Source organism: Dendrobates tinctorius, unplaced genomic scaffold (genome assembly GCF_039654945.1).
Source record: "Dendrobates tinctorius isolate UK_male_01 unplaced genomic scaffold, ASM3965494v1 ptg000223l, whole genome shotgun sequence".
In the NCBI taxonomy this organism is placed as follows: domain Eukaryota; kingdom Metazoa; phylum Chordata; class Amphibia; order Anura; family Dendrobatidae; genus Dendrobates; species Dendrobates tinctorius.
This window is the reverse complement of record NW_027361890.1, coordinates 5,562,625-5,581,436: the sequence shown is the minus strand read 5'-3', so window position 1 is coordinate 5,581,436 and position 18,812 is coordinate 5,562,625. Positions and strand designations below refer to the sequence as shown.

The window sequence follows — 18,812 nt, the reverse complement described above, 5'->3', positions numbered from 1 at the left end:
GACATCCTGTATCCCGGCGGTCAGGTGGGCACAATTTCACACCCGGCAGCTTCAAGGGGAAATTCCAGCATCACAAAGATTGCTGAGAGGGCGTTTAGAAGGAAAGCTGGAACTTTCCTTAGAGGTCAGGAACTCTCTCAACTGGTGGTTAGACAGGATAAACTTAGCATCAGAGATGCTATGGGACAAACCAGTGACCGACATAATCCTGACAGACGCGAGCTCCTCAGGGTGGGGGGCGCACCTAAGGGGTCATGCGGCCCAGGGGTCCTGGGAGACTCAAGAACGGGGCGCATCTTCCAACTTGAGAGAACTGTGGGCAGTGAGCAAAGCCCTAAGAGACTTTATTCCCCTACTCAGTGGCCGCAATGTCCGTATCATGTCGAACAACAAAGTAACAGTGGCATACATCAATCATCGGGGGGGTACAAGATCTCACTCCCTAATGAAGGCAGCCAGCAACATTTTCCACAGAGCAGAACAGCACCTACTCTAACTGCTTTGCATATAAAGGGGGTAGAGAATATAGAAGCCGATTTCCTAAGCCGCAATATACTAAGGCAAGGGGAATGGGCTCTAAATCGGTCCATTTTCAAAAAATAACACGACTATGGGGGGAGCCGGTGATAGACCTCTTCGCCAACAAGAACCACAGGCAAGTGGAGAGATTCTGTTCATTAAACCCAAGGGAAAAACCATGGGCGGTGGACTCATTACAGATCCAGTGGAACTTCAGGCTAGCCTATGCGTTCCCCCCCAGTGACTTTGATCCCAACGGTAGTCAGAAAGATCATTCTGGCCAAAAAGACCCTGGTTCTCGCTGTTGCGAATGATGTCCCTCTCAGATCCATGGATTCTGCCGGAAATCCCAGACCTACTAACTCAGGGGCCAATTTTCCACGCTCAGGTCAAAGGATTCCATCTGACGGCGTGGAATTTGAAAGGTCGCTTCTAATGGATAGAGGGTTCGCTCCCGGGTTTGTGGCCACCCTGCTAAAAAGTAGGAAACCGGTAACGACTAATATCTGTTATGATTGAGTCACCGTAGGAGGCAAAAACAGAAATGCTATCTAAGTCCTGAAAACCAGAGAAGTTGGCAACTATCAGATTGCAGACCCCTGAACCTATCAACACAGCTAGCAGTAGCCGTGGGGGGTTCCTACGATGACCTAGACCCCTCGATCACAGCCGGAGAGATACATAGGCCTAAAGAAGGAAAGGGGAAATCTAACTGCCCCAGAGCAGACACCAAAGCAATAGGCAGCCCCCCACATATAATGACGGTGAAGCAAGATGAAAACACTTACACAGACAGAAAGACAGGCTGAGCAAAGACGGGGCCCAAAAACTACCTAGATAGGAACGGATAGGAAGGCTGCTGTCTGCAATCTGCCAAAACCCTATCAGAGACAAAAGCCAACAAGCTGATATAAAAATGGCCCTGAAGCAACTAAGCTTCAAAAACTAAATCAGCGCTCAGGTACTTTCAGAAGAAAGAGCTCAAGGAACACTGCACACTCCAGCAGGGAGTGGCAGAATCCAATAAGCAAGAAAAACAAAAACAAATCTTAAATGCAAAAGGCAAAACAGAAAACTTAGCTTTAGGAGAGTAGGAATCAGACTGGTGTCCAAGAGTCCACAGAGAAATCACCCGCAGGGCAGAAAGGGCATAGGCTGCCTTAAATCCAGTCAGTGACTCCACTCAGCCAATCGTCTTCATTAGTCCCAGGTGTCTGATAATCAGGCTCACTACCTTCCTTCACTAGAATAGGGAGTTCACCAGGCCTCAGTGACGGAGGGGAAAATGAACTCACAACAAATGAGCTCACAACGGCAGAACATGGAATAAATTCCTGCAGTTTTTAGGTAAGCCGTTAGAGCAAGAACCCCCGATTAGTGCTATCTTGGAGTTTTTACAATCAGGATTACAGCTGGGGTTAGCGGTAAATACCCTCAAAGTTCAGGTATCCGCTCTGGGCGCGCTTTATAACTGCAATTTGGCAGCAAACAGATGGCTAGCTAGATTTATTAAATCCTGTCATAGGTCTAGACCTATCCCATTAACAAGAGTAGCTCCATGGGATCTAAACCTGGTATTAGAGGCCCTTGCAAAAGAACCATATGAGCCTATTCAGCAACTACCCATAAAATATCTTATCCTAAAAACGATTATTTTAGTGGCCCTCACGTCGGCCCGTAGAGTGAGTGACTTGCAGGCTCTCTCAGTAAGTCCACTTATACTCAAGTATTTCAGGACAGAGTAGTTTTAAAAACAGACCCCGCATATCTGCCTAAGGTAGTATCAGATTTCCATCAAAGTCAGGAGATTGTCCTTACTTCCTTTTGCGAAAATCCAAAAAATCCAGGGGAGGAAAAATTCCACAATTTGGACGTTAAGAGAGCCCTGCTAGAATATATAACTGTGACTAGCCAATGGAGGAGGTCCCAGTCCCTATTCGTAGCTTTTCAGGGTGCCAGGAAAGGCTATGGAGTATCAAAAGGGACTATTGCCAGATGGATTAGGGAGGCCATTAGTATAACCTACTCAACTAGTGGTGTTCCGATTCCTGACGGCATCAAGGCTCATTCCACCAGAGCCGTGGCGACCTCCTGGGCTGAAAAGGCAGAGGTATCAGTTGAGCAAATTTGTAAGGCCGCTACCTGGGCCTCACCATCAACCTTCTTTAAGCACTATAGATTAAACCTATCCTCCTCTGCTGACTTAACCTTTGGTAGAAGGGTGCTACAAGCAGTGGTCCCTCCCTAAGGTGTTTCGAAGTCTCCAAAAATCTCTCAGGTGTGCTGTCATGGGTGAAGGGAAAACCACCATGGTTACTTACGGTAGCCGTTTTTCCCGGAACCCATGACAGCACCCGCATATTTCCCCCACTCCTTTTTCACCGTATGGGTGTGCACGTTAGTAGGGTGTGATGTGGTGTTGGATAAACATGTAACTAACCGGGAAGTCCTCTCATGCTCTGTAACCAACTGAAGCGGGGGAGAGGTGCCGCCCATTATATTTCAGTAGGTTCCTGTCCAGGCGGGGCGGATCCCTCTCTCAGGTGTGCTGTCATGGTTTCCGGAAAAACCGGCTACCGGTAAGTAACCATGGTGGTATCTCAGTAAATTAGAATAATAACAAAAAGCACCTGCAAAGTGTTTAAAAAGGCCCCTTTAGTCAGTTTCAGTAGCTCCACAATCATGGGGAAGACTGCTGACTTGACAGATGTCCAGAAGGCAGTCATTGACACACTCCACAAGGAGGGTTAGCCCCAAAAGGTCATTGCTATAGAAGCTGGCTGTTCAGAGTGCTGTATCCAAGCATATTAATGGAAAAGTTGAGTGGAATGAATTAGTCCGGGGAAATGTCAGGAACACATTTGTGCAAAAACGTGGCAACTTTTTAAAAAGTTATAATTAATGAATCAAGTAAAAACATCTGGAAACCTCAAAGCCCTCGCACAATAACAAGCATAATAAAACAAAACAGGAGAACACAAAATTTAAGCTTTAAAAAGGGCACAAAATAAAAGAATAAGAAACAAATGAAACAAGCAAAAAAAAATACACCAAAAACTAGACAAAAAAGACCCAAATGCAATAATCAGGCCCATTAATTTGGATCCATACTCCTTTATGAGTGCATGCTCAGGCAGGAGTTGTTTGCGCTCCGGCCTCCTGAGCGGCGTACCTCTCAGAGTATTTTTAACTAATCTTCAAGGAATTAAACTTATTATCCAATCATTCACTCAATCATGTCATCTGCATTTTAAACACATCACTGGTATCCAACGTTTTCCCACCTTTGAAACTGTTCACATGTGTTTTTTGCTGCAATTTTTTTCTGCAGCAAAACCTTTTCCCTTGGCAAGGACAATGTCTGCAAGGGGTGGCTTAGTGGTTAGCACTGCAGCCTTGCAGCGCTAGGGTCTTGGGTTCAAATCCCACCAAGGACAACATCTACAAGGAGTTTGTATGTTCTCCCCCATGTTTGTGTGGGTTTCTTCCGGGTACTCCGGCTTCCTCCTACACTCCAAAGACATACTGATAGGGAATTTACATTGTGAGCCCCAGTTCTTTATTTGAGCCTGGTGCCTTCTCTTTTATATAATTCTCTTTTCTTTTTGACAGTGGGGCACAGTCTCTGTTTAGGTACCAGCTGCTCACACAGTGTTCAGGTAGCGCCAGTGTATCTCTTACTTTGCAGAAGTAAACACATGAAATAGATCACTCTGTTTGTAATGACTCTATATAATGAGTTTCACTTTTTTGCATTGAAGAACTGAAATAAATAAACTTCTTGATGATATTCTAATTTTGTAAGAAGCACCTGTATGTGGGATGACATGGTTTAAAATATGATAACCACCTTTAGACATTAGGCATGGGTGTTTTTTAATTTTTTTAACCTCCCCAGAAATAGAAATGACAGGAGGGACCCCTCCATCGTTCAAAATGATAGAATATATTGTGAGAATATTTTAAGGCATTCTGTGCTTTCACACTAATATTAGAAGAATCCCACATCCGTTTAGATGGAGGGAAAACCAATGTGCTCTATATAAAAAAAAAAAAAATCTCTCCATTGCTTTGATCGTTCTCTGTCTGGTTTTATGTTCCTCCAGGAATACAAGCAGAAGCTGGCCCGTGTTACGCAGGTACGGAAGGAGCTGAAGTCCCACATACAGAGTCTACCTGACCTCTCGCTTCTTCCCAATGTCACTGGGGGTCTTGCACCTCTTCCTTCCGCCGGTGATCTCTTCTCTACAGATTAAGACCAACTAACTCCTATTTTGGACACTCCTTTGTCCACCCAAGTCTTCGGTAGTCACCAGCATAGGAGAGTGGAGAGCACCAACTTTCAGAGAGACTGGAGCGTTATCCTTTACGTGTAAGACGCGCAATGAGTTCACTGCAGGTGCAGTCTTAGCTGTGTATTGTTAGAGGCCGCCTAGTCCCCTGGTACCTGAGTCCCGTGTAGAATCTGCTGCTGACGGATGGAGCCAAGAAGACAGTCTTCGGGTTCATCATCTCACCCTTGTGATACACATATATATTTTTTTTTAATAGAGACATGTTTATGGAACGTGTGCACAGATTTTGCTTCTGTATCAGCTTTCTCTGGCAGCTTTATCTTTTGTGATCCAGTGGAAAGATTGGGGGATGAATTTATGTTCGAAGGCAGCATTGGTAGATATTCTGTAATTTGCTGCTAGACGGGAGCAATATACAATATAGTGCGTGTCTTTTCAGAAATCGTGTCCTAATAATTGTGTGGAAAGTGTTTATTGCTAACTTTACAGTCAACCCACCATAGACATCCTTCAACGGTAATCTGTCCATAATGAGCACCCCGGTAATGTTTTTCTTATTTCTCCCTTTGGTAACAATTATGTATGTATAATGACTGCAGTAACATACTCGACCTTCGCAGTCCTTTGCCGTTTTCAGCAGCGCTCCTACAGTCTGCTCTGTTGTCGCATGACGCAATTGTAACTTTCCGAGTCACAGTGTTTGCTGTGTAGAGTTACTTTCTCAATGCAAATCTAAGAGACTCAGAATAGGTCTGTGCAACCTTATTATGAGTCTCATTTTAAGGCCACGTATTCAGTCTGTATTTTACATATATATTTGTAAGCGAAAACTGGAAGTGGAACATTCATATGTAAAGTATAATGGAAATAAGGGCACCATCTCTTTTTTTTTTTTTTTTACCCACACCTTATTTTGGCTTACAAATACTGATGGAAAATACTGACCAAATACAGAGCGTGGCCAAAAAGTGACCTCCGCACCCTGGAGCAGACACTATGATATGGAAGATCTCAAATGTGGTCATGTGACACCATAGCGCTGCTGAAAACGGAAATTAAAATTTTCATTGGAGAGTGGTCCTCGTTAAAGAAGCAGTCTGTACAAAAAGCAATAGCCCTAAAAAATTCACAAAATAGAACTATTAAAAAATGGAAGCTGCTCTCACCAGCTGTGTTAAGGCTTTTTTTTTTCTGTCCATATGAAAGCAACAAATACAGGCGTGGGGAGTCAGCAGGGTGGCACTCACCGCTACATTTTCCACAGTGATCGTGCTTAGCAGCATGGCACAATTATTAATAAGGCAGTGGTAGTTTCTTATACCATTAATAAAAAAAACTGTAAAAGAGTTTTTACAAGGTGTGTTACATTTGGAAATGGCAGAAGTTTGTTTCACACTTCTAATAGAGAAGTCCCTATCCTGTCCGGCGGCTATAAAATCTGCTATATATTACTAAAAATCCCAGTGATCTGTACAGTTGGTTGTCATACAAAAGCGGCCATTTTCACTCTCATCCACCAGACCTCACAGCCTTACCCTATATGCCACCAGCCATGATGGGAGCTGCTCTATTGGTCGTTTAGACCCAACATCTGTGGGTTAATGGATTACTGCCATGTTATAACATGCACTTAAAACGTTTTTTATTTTTTCATATTTTCATATTTATTTTTTAGGGCTATTGATTTTTCTAATAAAACAGTCATTATTGATCGTCCTTAAAGGGTTTAGCCTCTATACTGCTTGTATAAATAATTCATGTTAAGGATGATTACGGTATATCTTGTATGCTGTGTTTTTTTTTTTTTGTTTTTTTTTTAAGGTCATGTACTATTTTCTAGCTTTCTGATATCCAGCCACCATCTTGTGCCATTGCACCCCAGCCCATAAGATAAACCGGCACGTGACCAGAAATATCATTCAGACCTCATCTGTAATAACACAGCAAAGCAGCAGAAGAGGAGGCCAGTGAGGCTAAATGATGTATCTGGTCACATGCCTGTGCATTTTCAGCCATATTGTTGGTTGATCCACTGTGTGTTGGGCACAGAAATGTAGAAAATGGTGCACAACGTTCTAAAAAAAAAAAAAAAAGTATACATTAGTAAGTAGTATAAAATCATGAACATCCACTGAGCAATAAGGTGGCTATGCCCTTTAGGAGGTTGTCCACCTTTGTGAAATATGTGCGCTTGAGACACATTAGCTCATGTGGGTAGATCCTACTGATCTCAGTAAGATCCACCAATAACCTAGTGTACATGACTGGTCTCCAGACTGTTCCTCTGGTGATAGGAAAAAAAATTAGGATTTCAACGTTCCTGATACTACTTTTGGTAGCAGCGGCTTGTTTCCTTCTTTTTCGTATTGAATAAACAGTAGGATTGTATACAAAGTTTAATTTTTAGCCATCGAAATCTAATGTACCAAGATATTGGGTAGTATGCACCCCCTTCATTGTTTGAGACACAGCTCTATACATTTAATAGTAGCAGTGCCTAGAATTGCAGCTCGGTCCCATTTATTTGACTGAGACTTAACACAGTGAGTTGTAATACCAGGCACAACCACTACCAAATATATGGCACTGTGTCCTTGAAGAGGTGCAGCCCTGAAAAGGGTGCTTCAGGCCAAAGTGAGGCGGCCCCTTTAATCAGCTGAGGAATAGGGATCCTTGGAGTTTGAACCCCACCAAGCTGATCTTCATGTACTTGGACCAGACTCTCATTACCAAATTCCCATAAAAAAACAACTTTTAAGTAGGTGTAGCTGTCGGAGAGGATTTTACAGAGAAAATAAGGATAATAAAGGGGCTTGTATGGATAGTAAGTACAGAATGAACCCATAGGACATGAGGTTTTTGCCTTCCTCTGGATCAACATAGTAGGGTTTAGGTTGAACTGGACTTGTGTCTTCCTTCAACCTTTAAAACTATGAAATGTTATCTTGCCTGGGAAGAATTCCTCCTATAGGGTATTGTCTGGCCAAACCCATGTGAAGATAATCAGGTGGTGGACAAAGCACAGTAAATTCTAAAGTTACAATATCAAAAGAACTATCTGACTGTTTTTTGAGTGTTGATTCTCTTGCCTTTTACAATATGTGGTTTTTCAGGTTTTGAAGAATATATCGATTTTGTGCTTCCAAGGAATGTGTCATCAGAAAATAACCTATTGTTTTAATCAGATTTTTACATTCAATGTTTTATTTTTTATTTTATTTGCGCAGTGTTTTTTTTCCCCCAAAAATAACAATCTTTTATTAAAATTAAAAATGAGAAATCTTGTAATTTTGACACTGGCCACTGGGGCTTTTTTTTAGACTCAAACTTCCTGTGGTTTCAGGAAACACATGTACATTAACAGCAAGTTGTTGTGGGTTTTTTTTTTTTTTAATAATGAATGTGATGTGAAAAAAAAACTATATGAAAATTGTGAACCTGATTGAAACAATAGATCGTGTTCTGAGTTCCCATTCCGATTATGCAAGATAATTTTACAAAGCTGACTTCTGATGATATGTCATAATGATGATAACCTGGAAAGTGTGAAATGTTGGGGTGGTAAATAAGTGGCAAAGCTTCATGTACTATATAACCCGCCATGCACTGAAATAAGGTTAAAGGCCTCAACCTTTTGTAGATGCCAAGGGCTGATATTACTGGAACTTCATTTAATGGTGCTATATGTTGTCCATGTAGTAGAAAAAACTTTCACTTCATCTCCCATAGTGCAAGATGGCAACAGAACATTGAGGCTGGAATCACCACAGAGATTTTTTTTACCTTATGTTAATTAAGTAGGAGACATTTAGATACATAATTCTCCACTGATTTATCTCATTGGGCACCAATAACGCACATATTGGGTATTGCCTGCTGTAAGTGAGTGTCAAACTTTGGTACAATTTAACAATTCCGTATTCTTTTTTCGGACACGGGGCTACACATGCCATGCTTTGATTTAAAAGCTGGCATGCAGGTTAAAGGGAACCTGACAACTGATATTTGCTGCCCCATCCACAGGAAACACTTGCCAGACACCGGCTGCACAATTTCAGCCATATAGGGCTCTGGCAAAGGTTAAGAGACCACTGCAAAATTTTCAGTTTGTCTGATTTTTCTCTTTATAGGGATATTTTTGAGTAAAATGTAAATTGCTCTTTTATTCTATAAACTACTGACAACATGTCTCCCAATTTCCAAGCACTAAATTTTGTATTTATTTTCACAAAATGAGAAATGGTCAAAATAACAAAAAAAAGCATTGCTTGTAGACCTCAAATAATGCTACAACAATACTAATGTTTTAACTCAGGAAGAATTCAGAACTCACTTTTGTGGAATAACTATGATTTTTAATCACAGCTTTCATGTGTCTTGGAATGCTTTCCACCAGTCTTTCACACTGCTTTTGGGTGACCTTATGCCACTCCTGGTACAAAATTTAAGCAGTTCTTCTTTGTTTGATGGCTTGTGACTATCGATTTTCCTCTTGATTACATTCCAGAGGTTTTCAATGGGGTTCAGGTCTGGAGATTGGGCTGGCCATGACAGGGATTTGATGTGGTGGTCCTTCATCCACACATTGATTGACCTAGCTGTGTGGCATGGCGCATTGTCCTGCTGGATAAACCAGTCATCAGAGTTTGGGAACATTGCCTGAGCAGAAGGAATCAACTTTTTCCAGGATAACCTTGTATGCGGCTTGATTCATACGTCCTTCGCAAAGATTAACCTGCCCAATTCCAGCCTTGCTGAAGCATCCCCAGATCATCACCGATCCTCCACCAAATTTCACAGTGGGTGCAAGACACTGTATCTTATACGCCTCTCCAGGTCTCCGTCTAACCATTAGACGACCAGGTGTTGGGCAAAGCTGAAAATTAGACTCATCAGAGAAGATTACCTTACTCCAGTCCTCTATGGTCCAATCCTTAAGGTCTTTGGCAAACCATCCTGGCTCTCCTTTGCTTCTCATTGATGAAAGACTTTTTCCTACCTTTACATGACTTGAGCCCTGCCTCTAGCAGCCTGTTACAAACTGTTCTGGCCGTGCACTTCACCCCAACTGCCATTTGCCATTCCTTTTGTAGGTCACTTGATGTCATCCTGCGGTTGCTGAGTGACATTCGAATAAGATGATGCTCATCCTAGTCAGTGGAGAGTCGTTTTCACCCTCTGCCGGTCTGTAGCTTTGTTGTCCCCAATGTCTGCTGCTTGACCTTGTTGTAATGGACTGCCGTCTTAGAAATTTTAAGGCTGGAGACATGATGCTCACTGTATCACTTTGCCAGTAAAGCCAAAATTGAGCGCTTCTTTTCCTCACTCAAGACTTTTCTTTTCAAATCCTTTGGCACGGTTAAAAGTCATTTTTTCATTCCTATTACTTTAGGGATATTACTAGCACTTGTTTTGCCATCCAGCTTGTCCTATTGCAAGAGGATTGTGAACACCACAGCAGGGTTTTTTTTTTTATACTTTCCTTCATTAAATAAGATTTGGTTCAGGTGATCACCTAATCAGAAGCACATTAAGTAGTATGAGGTGTCCTCTGGTTGGAATTCAACTGACACTGGAATGGAATGGCTGTCAGACATGTAGAGAAGCTGATTTTTCTAAAACTGTGCAGTGGTCTCTTCATTTTTGCCAGAGCTGTATGTTTAACGCTGAAACTCTACGATGTTAAACATAGATAATAGCAGATGGAGACCGAGCCACCCAGGAGACTAGTTGGACAGACGGGTAACTTGCAGGTCCTGCTGCACTTGAGTGATTGGTCTCTCCCTATACATGCTTGCAGGGAGAGACCTGTCACTCTACGACAGCAGATAGAGGAGAAGCCGCCAGGGACACGCCTGTCAGACTACCATCCTGTGCGTTTCGGACCTCAGAGGATATTAAGCTATGTTTAATCATATATGACTGGATTCAGACAGCCAATGTCTGATACATTCTTCCTGTAAATGGAGCAGCATGTGTCTGCTGTAAGGTTCCCTTTAAGTGTAATCACGACTAGATGGAGCTAGTTGTGTACTGTTACATATTGAACTCCCTCTGTCTATTGGCGGCTACAGGGAAGCAGCAAGTTCTTACATCTACATAGGTAATTTGCTTCTCATATATTAGGAAAATAACCCAAACAGCATTTTGGAGTTAAACAACATTTTGAAATGAGTCATTTTTAGGACCTTGGCCAAAAATAATTCTGTCCAGTGCAAATAAAATACTTTAGTGTAAACCGTAATAATAAAAATGATGCTATTTTTTTGGTTTGTTAAATTGTTTTTTTTTCTCAGGGTATCTACAGTTCTCCATTTTATTGTCAAACGGGATGGCCAATATATGAACTCCATTTTCTTCACTTACGGGTGAGCGTGTGTATTATTAGAAGTCCCAATAATTGATGAATGGACTTGTCCCTGTTGTAAGAAGTCTGTCCCATCAGTATGGTGTTGGCCTGCATCCATAGACGATGGCATATGAAAATCACATCATGCTTGCTTTCCTTTGAGATCCAATGTCCTGTCAGTGCCATCAGTTCAGAACAACTAGCAGGACACAGCTACACCCATTTTCTACAGTATTTGGAGAAGTCTGGCCAAAAGTCTTAATGTAACAGTTGCAGTCAAAAAGCCATACCTTCAACATGGAAACGAGCAAGGGACTCAACCATCCATAAAAACATAGGAACTGGGGTTCAGAAAAATGACAGCAGATGCTCTGGAATTGATGGGTAAAAATGAGAAAAATTTGGCTTAAACAGAAGTCTGTGTGTTTGCCAATGGGCTGGAGAGCAGTTCAATAATGCCTGTAGGCAACAGTCATGCATGGTGGAGGTTCCTTACAAGTTTGAGGCTGTAATTCAGGAATTCAGAGTTAGGAATTTTGTCAGGATTAATGGTGTCCTCAGTGCTGAGAAATACAGGCACAAACTTTCCTGTCATGATTGGCTCAAATTTTTTTCTGCAGCAGGATAACAATCTATAGTTCTTGATGATATTGACTTATCTTCAACATAAAGAACAAGGAGCCCTGGAAGTCATGATCTGGTCCACATAGAGTCCTGATCTCAACATCATCAAGTCTGTCTGAGATTACATGAAAACACAGAAGGATTAGCAAAATTCAAAAGTCTACATCCACAAAAGATCTGTAATTTGTTCTCCAAGATGTTTGGAAAAACCTCTCTGCTGAGATCCTTTACAGGGAAATTGTCAGGATCAACCCTCCTAAGCTGTCTATATGGACATGCAGAAATAGTCAGAGTGAGACAGATATATGGAGCGCCAGGCTGACAGGTCTCAGGGCGCTGGTAATAGTAATCTGATGCTGCTCCTGTCGGGTGCCTCTAGAGAAGATATAAACATGGGAAGGCGGGTAACCCGATCGCAGGGGAGCGCAAAGGAAAGGGTGAAGCTTGAAAGGTTTTCTTCTTTATTAAGTTCCACTACGCGTCTCAACGGATAACCTCCGTCTTCATCAGGTGCCACCTGATGAAGACGGAGGTTATCCGTTGAAACGCGTAGTGGAACGTAATAAAGAAGAAAGCCTTTCAAGCTTCTCCCTTTCCTTTGCGCTCCCCTGCGATCGGGTTACCCTGCTTCCCATATATGGACATGCAGGTTATAGGAAGCTGAACAAGGTGATACTGTGATATCTGCGATTCACTGTCTTATCCCCGAGAAATCCACATTTTTCTTATATGTAAATGAGGTATTCCTTGATATGGGCCAGACACTGATCTGTATGAGAATCTGTTTCCAGAGATTATTTTAAATAGAAGGGACAGTAACCAGTGTGATAGACGCTTCCTGATCTCACTGCAGAGCTATGTGTTGTTATACCTGACACATCTGCAGGTTCCTTTCAGGGCTTCAGTGTGGCAATGCAATACTGCAGAGCTGTGAGAGCTGCAGCAAAAGTGTTTGTATGGAGACAAAGTTCAGTTCTACTGCCATGCTAGTTACATGTCTCACACTGGTAATGTCCCTTTAATTTATAATAATCTGGAGGCAGATCCTCATACAGATCAGTGCTCGGCCCATAGTCCTGAACAGCTCGTTTACGTATAGAAAAAATGTGGTTTTCTCTGGAATAGGACATCAGATTGCAGATATCAAGCTATCATCATATTCAGCTTCATATGATCTACATGCCCATATAGACTGCATAGGAGGGTGGATCCTACTGAGATTTCCTTTAACTCCTTCATAACCTTGGACGTATCAATACATCCAGGTTGGTAAGTACTTACCAACTTTGGACATATGGATACGTCCAGGCGTTTTTGAGCGCAGAGGAGCTGTACGTGCACAATCGCCGAGGAGTAGTCAGCTGACATGACAGCTGACAACTCGGCATTCACTGACCGGATCAATGCAAGCACCGCTCCCGGCAGTAAATACTACGATCGATATCGATCGCAGCATTTATTAGCATTTATTTCAATAGGAGACTCAACCCGTATGTAAAGTTTCCAATCATTGCTAATGCAAACAACATACACTGTGTTCCAAATTATTATGCAAAAAATATTTCCTCCTATTTTCTCTAAATTACCTATATGAATTGCAGTCATTGTTCTTTTCCAGTCATCTACTATTCTAGTATAATTGCAATGTTTTTGAACAAACTGCCTATGAAAACAGTATATTTTTAAAAATAAGAAACACTCAAAAAGCATGTTCCAAATTATTATGCACAGCAGAGTTTTCAACCTTTTTATTTTTATTTTGAACAAAAAAATGGTCTTGAAATTATAAGCATTATCAGATTATTACAAAATGAAATCAAGCAGTTTTCAAGTCAAAACTTTATTCTAGGTGATGTTACATTTGCACATAGGACCCCTTGTTCGAAAGAAGCTTCTGAACTCTCTCGTCCATTGAATTTGTCAGTTTTTGGATGGTTTGTGCTTCAATTGTTTTGCATGTGGACAGAATACCCTCCCAGAGCTGTTGCTTAGATGTGAACTGCCTCCCGCCATCATAGACACTCTGTCAGGAACACCGCACTGCACTTGCTCACTGAGCCAGTGCGCCGTGTCCTGAGTACAAAGACTACACAAAGATACCTGCGGAGCGGGCAGCAGTGGTGACAATGCATGCTCCAGGACCTGAAGCATGTGACTGCTGGGGGCGTGGCCTAAGCTCCACAGAGCTAGGAGCTGCAGGGAAACTCCTAGAAAGGTAACTACAGGACAATGTTACCAAGGGGCATAGACAGAGACAGAAACCAGATCAAGCCGAGGTCAAAGCACGAGATAGCAATACAGTACCAAAGGATTAGACAGAAAGGACAGTCAGGACGTAGCAATAGATCAGAAAACCAGAACGGGCATTAGACGGTACAATAGGGGTAACCTGTAACGGAGTAACGTTAGCCAAGCCAGGAGGTCAGAACCAGAAAAGACAATTGTACAAAAACGAGAGACGGAGTACAGAGTGAAGGAACAAGCCGGGTCATACACGGGAAGCAAACAACGCAGAGTAAACGCACACCAGGGGTCAGACACACCAGAACAGCAGTATAACTGACAGAGAATGCTAGTTTGGAGTGAGTATAAATACCCCTCCCAGATCCAAAGAGAGGCCGGCAAAAGTTAACCCTGTGAGAACAGGACATTAACCATGTCCTAACCATGACACACTCCTTTTGATGATGCTCCAGAGGTTCTCAATGGGGTTGAGGTCAGGGGAAGATGGTGGCCACACCATAAGTTTGTCCTCTTTTATGCCCATAGCAGCCAGAGATGCAGATGTGTTATTTGCAGCATGAGACGGTGCATTATCATGCATGAAAATTATCTTGCTGCGGAAAGCACGGTTCTTCCTCTTGAACCATGGCAGGAAGTGCTGTTTTAGAAACTCCACATAGATTATGGAGTTCATCTTTACCCCTTCAGGGAGCCTAAAGGGGCCGACAATCTCTCTCCCCATGATTCCAGCCCAAAACATTACTCCACCTCCTTGTTGGCGCCTTAGCCGTGTTTTCATGGGGTGTGCATCAACCAGCCATCCTCCACTTCATCCATCTTGACCATCGAGCGTTGCACGGCACTCATCGGTGAACAAAACAGTTTGGAAGTCAGTCTTCATGTATCGTTTGGCCCACTGGAGCCGTTTCTGGTTGTGTGCAGTGGATAGAGGTGGTCGACAGGATGGCTTACGCACAGCTGCAAACCTCTGAAGGACCCTGCATCTTGTTGTTCGGGGGGAGTTGGAGGCACCAGCAGCTTCAAAAACTTGTCTGCTGCTATGACAAGGCATTTTCGCAGCTGCTCTTTTAACCTGACGCAATTGCCTGTTGGAAAGAGTCCTCAATTTTTCCTTAGCACGCACACGTGTGTGCTGGGAATCCGCTACATACTTTTTGATTGTGCGATGATCACTATGAAGTGTCTTGGCAATGTTGATTGTAGTCATGCCTTGAACTAAATACTCCACAATTTGTTGCTTCTCAGCAGCCGACACATCCTTTTTCTTTCCCATTTTGGCAAAAAATGTAGGCTGCTTAATAATGTGGAACAGCCTTCTTAATTAGTCTTGCCTTTATTTGGACATACCTGCCAAACTAATGTGCACAGGTGTCTGAAATTGCTTTCAAAGGAAGGAACAACCACGGGAAGGGCAGTCTCCAATGAAGGAAACCACCTATGCCAAAACATGGTATCCATCCACAGACAGCTGTTTCGGGGTATTGCCCCTCATCAGTGTGGAGTAGGAAACTGGCTAGTAGGAGCAATGCCTAGTGAAAGGCTATGAACATAAGGATGAGTGACCTCATGGAGATCAACATCCAACACTGCGGAGACACCATCACATGTTTCTCAACGCAGTGATCTAGAGCAATGCCCCCATCCCTTATGGGAAATATGCAAAAGCATGTAAATCAACAGCCGCGGAGACACCATCACATGTTTCTCAACGCAAGCAATGACTAGCCAGGTCTTTCCCCGGGAAGGAACAACCACGGGAAGGGCAGTCTCCAATGAAGGAAACCACCTATGCCAAAACATGGTATCCATCCCGGGGAAAGACCTGGCTAGTCATTGCTTGCGTTGAGAAACATGTGATGGTGTCTCCGCGGCTGTTGATTTACATGCTTTTGCATATTTCCCATAAGGGATGGGGGCATTGCTCTAGATCACTGCGTTGAGAAACATGTGATGGTGTCTCCGCAGTGTTGGATGTTGATCTCCATGAGGTCACTCATCCTTATGTTCATAGCCTTTCACTAGGCATTGCTCCTACTAGCCAGTTTCCTACTCCACACTGATGAGGGGCAATACCCCGAAACAGCTGTCTGTGGATGGATACCATGTTTTGGCATAGGTGGTTTCCTTCATTGGAGACTGCCCTTCCCGTGGTTGTTCCTTCCCGGGGAAAGACCTGGCTAGTCATTGCTTGCGTTGAGAAACATGTGATGGTGTCTCCGCGGCTGTTGATTTACATGCTTTTGCATATTTCCCATAAGGGATGGGGGCATTGCTCTAGATCACTGCGTTGAGAAACATGTGATGGTGTCTCCGCAGTGTTGGATGTTGATCTCCATGAGGTCACTCATCCTTATGTTCATAGCCTTTCACTAGGCATTGCTCCTACTAGCCAGTTTCCTACTCCACACTGATGAGGGGCAATACCCCGAAACAGCTGTCTGTGGATGGATACCATGTTTTGGCATAGGTGGTTTCCTTCATTGGAGACTGCCCTTCCCGTGGTTGTTCCTTCCCGGGGAAAGACCTGGCTAGTCATTGCTTGCGTTGAGAAACATGTGATGGTGTCTCCGCGGCTGTTGATTTACATGCTTTTGCATATTTCCCATAAGGGATGGGGGCATTGCTCTAGATCACTGCGTTGAGAAACATGTGATGGTGTCTCCGCAGTGTTGGATGTTGATCTCCATGAGGTCACTCATCCTTATGTTCATAGCCTTTCACTAGGCATTGCTCCTACTAGCCAGTTTCCTACTCCACACTGATGAGGGGCAATACCCCGAAACAGCTGTCTGTGGATGGATACCATGTTTTGGCATAGGTGGTTTCCTTCATTGGAGACTGCCCTTCCCGTGGTTGTTCCTTCCCGGGGAAAGACCTGGCTAGTCATTGCTTGCGTTGAGAAACATGTGATGGTGTCTCCGCGGCTGTTGATTTACATGCTTTTGCATATTTCCCATAAGGGATGGGGGCATTGCTCTAGATCACTGCGTTGAGAAACATGTGATGGTGTCTCCGCAGTGTTGGATGTTGATCTCCATGAGGTCACTCATCCTTATGTTCATGAAATTGCTTTCAGTGATATAAAGAGCCCTGACACATGTCACCATCAATGAGTTTAAATGACAAACAAAAAAATTCTAACCTTATCACTCCTAAACTCTTTTTGCATAATATTTTGGAACACAGTTTATATGATAATCCTTCTGTAGATTTCTTCTGAAAATGTATATGGAGTTGAGGGAAATGAGAGCCCAAATAAAAAACAGAAGAAACAACCGAGTCCTCGTGAGGGGGTTGATCATTGCCATGGTGACTTGATGTCGTCATGATGACATCTGGCTCTAGCAAGTTAGTTAGATTATACACAGAACATGGTCTAACTAACTTGTGTCTGCAGCACTGACAGGTTATGAAGTATAGCAATGCTCCTGCACTGCTATGCTTTATAACCAATCAGAGCTGTGAAAGTCAAAGTCCCATAGAGGGACAAATTTAAAACAAAAGTGGGGAAAAAAATATTTATATACAGTATATATATTAAATCATATATTAAAATATATACCGATAAATAAAAAAATTTTATGAAAAAAAGATTTATTTGGTATCGCAGCTTCCAACCTATACAATTGTCCGCAAAAAAACTGCTTTTTCATCACACCACCAAACAAAAAGTGGAATAAAACGCTATTAAAGATAAATGTAAATTAAAAAGGTACCTCTGAAAACGTCATCTTGTCCCTCAAAAAACAAGCCGCCATACTGCTCCATCAACGGAAAATAAAAATTATACCTCTCAGAATAAAGCGATGCAAAAATAATTTTTTCTTTAAAATAGTTTTTATTGTGTAAAAGTGCCAAAACATAAAAAAATACATAAATGTGGTATCGCTATAATCGTACTGACCCCATGAATAAAACTGCCTTATCAATTTTATCACATGCGGAACGGGATAAAAAATCCTAAATTGATGGGGTTTTTTCAATCTGTTTCACAAAAATCAGAATACAAAGCGATCAAAAAATGTCATGTGCCCAAAAATGGTATCACTAAAAACATCAACTCGTCCCACAAAAAAACAAGCCCTCACATGACTGTCAGCAGAAATATGGAAAAATTATAGCTCTCAAAATATTGTGATGCAAAAAAAGTTTTTGCAAATAGAAAGAGTCTTTTACCGTGTGACGGCAGCCAAACATAAAAAAAAAAATATAAATCTGGTATCGCTGTAATCGCACCAACCCAAAGAATAAAGTCGCCTAGTCACTTATGATAACGACGTAAATAAAACCAATTCTTCACTTTCTGTTGATTTCTTCATTCTGCCTCCCAAAGATAGCAGTAAAGGCTCGGTGCATATTTATCCTGCACTCTTTGATGAGCACTTACCCCAGGGTTTCTATGTAAATCTCTGAAATATGTGATTCAGATGGAACTCCTGGTGGAAGATTCCCTATAATGAGGCAGATGGAGGCACTGTGGATGCTGTCTGGTCGTTAATCTGGCAGTATCCATCTTTTTAGGCATGCATCAGCACAGTCAGCCATAGTTTTGTGTACCTCTGAAAAGAAGGACAACACTTAACAGAGAGTAACTGTGCTGCCTCTTTTTAGTGAATAGTTCCCTCAGGTTTCATCTGAGTCATGTCACTTTAGATTTGGATGGAAACTCCGATGTAAGTGCTAGGTGGAGAGTGCTGGATAAATGTGATCCAAAATGTTATGTACAATCTTCCCAATAAAAGCAACTCAATCCAAAAAAAAGCAAGGTCCATCATCTGTTA

At 42.4% G+C, this 18,812-nt stretch overlaps 1 protein-coding gene across 1 annotated transcript in view; it reads left to right on the top strand.

Annotated features, from left to right (window-relative positions):
* Nucleotides 1–11,080, top strand: part of RPRD1B (regulation of nuclear pre-mRNA domain containing 1B) — a 124,504-nt gene extending 113,424 nt beyond the window's left edge. The window contains exon 7 of the mRNA XM_073555272.1: nt 4,626–11,080. Within this exon, the coding sequence (XP_073411373.1) occupies nt 4,626–4,775 (150 nt within the window). The 3' untranslated portion in view covers nt 4,776–11,080. The remainder of the gene's footprint in view (nt 1–4,625) is intronic.
* The last annotated feature ends 7,732 nt before the right edge of the window (nt 11,081–18,812 follow it).